The following is a 1,900-nucleotide window of genomic DNA, read 5'->3' as shown; positions in this document are numbered from 1 at the left end:
AAGTCGGAAGCCCCATGGCGGCTGGGCGGGCACCAGCCTCTCCTCCCCGACGGCTCCTCCCACTGCCTCCTTTAAAGCGGGGCCGGGGCCACTGGCCACCATCCACCACGGCCTGCCACTGGCCACCATGCGCTGTCTTGCCAGCCTGGCCCTGGTCCTGCTCGCCCTGGAGGCTGCCGTGGCCCTGGCCGCAGCCCCGGCCTTCACTGTGCCAGGTAGGCCTCAGCTACCGCCACAGGGGGCACCCAGGAGGGCCCTCTGACCTCCCTGTCTCCGAGGCGCTTCCCTGACACGCACCAGGACGGCACCAGGACCGGAGGAGCAGAGCAGAGGAGGCAGAAGAGCAGGGCAGGGCCCTGCCCAGAGACCCCCATGCGGCAGGGCCCAGGCCACTGTGAGACAGCTAGCTGAGCGTGGGGGGGCCTGTCCTTGGCCCCCTGGGTCTTAACCCCACCTGCTGTCGTAGGCCTGGGGCAGGCATGTCACGCTCTAGCAGATTCTTTTCCTTACAAGAAACGGTGTGTCAGGGTACTAGGTTCCTATCCTGGGAGCGGCGCCCACCCACCTGCCTGTCCTGTGCGCAGGGCAGGCCATGTGCCCGGAGCTCAGCTCCTCGGAGGAGGACTCCTGCGTCGTCTCCTGCAGCACCGATGACGACTGCCCCCAAGGCATCAGATGCTGCCCCAGGAGCCCCTGCAGCCGCTCCTGCGTGTTCCCCGTCATGGGTAACAGTCACCCCTGTGCCCCACGCCAGACCCTATCTGGTGGAGGGAGGAACCGTCCACACCCCCTCTCAGTGGCCTGCCCCACAGCCCCCTAAACTCCACCAGGCAGTGACCCCAACCACCTGCTGGCCCAGCCACGGGGCTCTGCTCAGGGTCCCCTCCCTGAGGGCTCGGCTGCCGTCCAGGGTGCCGCACAGTGGTGTGGGGGCCCCCACCGGGACCCGGCAGCACGGTGGACCACTGGGACTGAAGGGCTGGCCCGTGTCTCCGCAGCACCTTTGCAAAAGGCTGGCCGCTGCCCCCGGGTACCCGTCCCGCTGGCCCCCGAGCCCTGCTCAGAAAGCACCGAGTGCTCTGTGGACAGCCAGTGTGCAGGGAGCAGGAAGTGTTGTTTCAGCACGTGCGCCATGCGGTGTCTGGACCCTGCAACAGGTGAGCGCCCCAGACCCGCCCCGAGGACACAGCCGCTGGCCCCTGGGGCTGCCGGGCAGACAAAGGCGGCTCAGAGACCTGGCTGGCAGGACTTGGGCCGGCCACCCGAGCAGGGTCTGTGCCTTGGCCACTTAATCTTGTAAGGAGACCTGGCTCGGGAGCTGGGAAATTGCTTCCTGGCTACCTGTGACCCCACCTTCCTGCCAGTGGGCTCTGGTGAGGGCCGGGGAGGGGTGGGTGTGGAGAGCTCGCTGGCCCACCTGCACACAGCGTCCATACCTCCCCTGCCCCCACCCTGCACCTCTGAGGCCTCCGTGTCCCCTGCAGAGGACCCCCTTCAGTGACGGGCTTCCCCAGGAGTCCCTGGCTGCCCGAGTGACCCACCTGAGCCTGCCTGGCGAAAGCCTTCTCTCTCGGATCCAGAAAGCCCAAGATGTTTCCTACCTGCTGCTAATAAAACCCACTCAGCTTCATGTCTCTCTGTTGTCTGTCTGTCACATGTCCCGGGCACCTCTGGGCGGGAGCGGCAGACAAAGCACCCAGGCCTCTGGGAGCACCAGGCTGTCCACCGGCACTCAGGGCTCTGGCCCTCTGGGGTCTGGCCCCTTTGAGAGGCGTTGCTGGCGTGGGGACAGGAGGAGAGTGGAGTCTGCAGGGAGGGCTGGGGCTTGGAGGTTGCCACGGCCTCTCTCCACGGCTTGTGTGCGGCCCCCACCCACTTGGCAGTGTGTGCTTATGGGGAG

General features: G+C 67.1%; 1 protein-coding gene across 1 annotated transcript; it reads left to right on the top strand.

Moving 5' to 3' along the window:
• Positions 1-582: 582 nt before the first annotated feature.
• LOC121016973 (whey acidic protein-like) lies at positions 583-1,630 on the top strand. The gene is made up of 3 exons (XM_040455020.1): positions 583-725; positions 999-1,157; positions 1,485-1,630. Exons 1-3 carry the CDS (start codon positions 593-595, stop codon positions 1,499-1,501), a joined length of 309 nt encoding a protein of 102 aa, XP_040310954.1. The 5' UTR covers positions 583-592; the 3' UTR covers positions 1,502-1,630.
• The last annotated feature ends 270 nt before the right edge of the window (positions 1,631-1,900 follow it).

Source organism: Herpailurus yagouaroundi, unplaced genomic scaffold (genome assembly GCF_014898765.1).
Source record: "Herpailurus yagouaroundi ecotype Mexico unplaced genomic scaffold, PumYag 214, whole genome shotgun sequence".
Taxonomy (NCBI): domain Eukaryota; kingdom Metazoa; phylum Chordata; class Mammalia; order Carnivora; family Felidae; genus Herpailurus; species Herpailurus yagouaroundi.
Note: the sequence above shows the minus strand (reverse complement) of the source record. Positions and strands in the feature narration are given on the sequence as shown.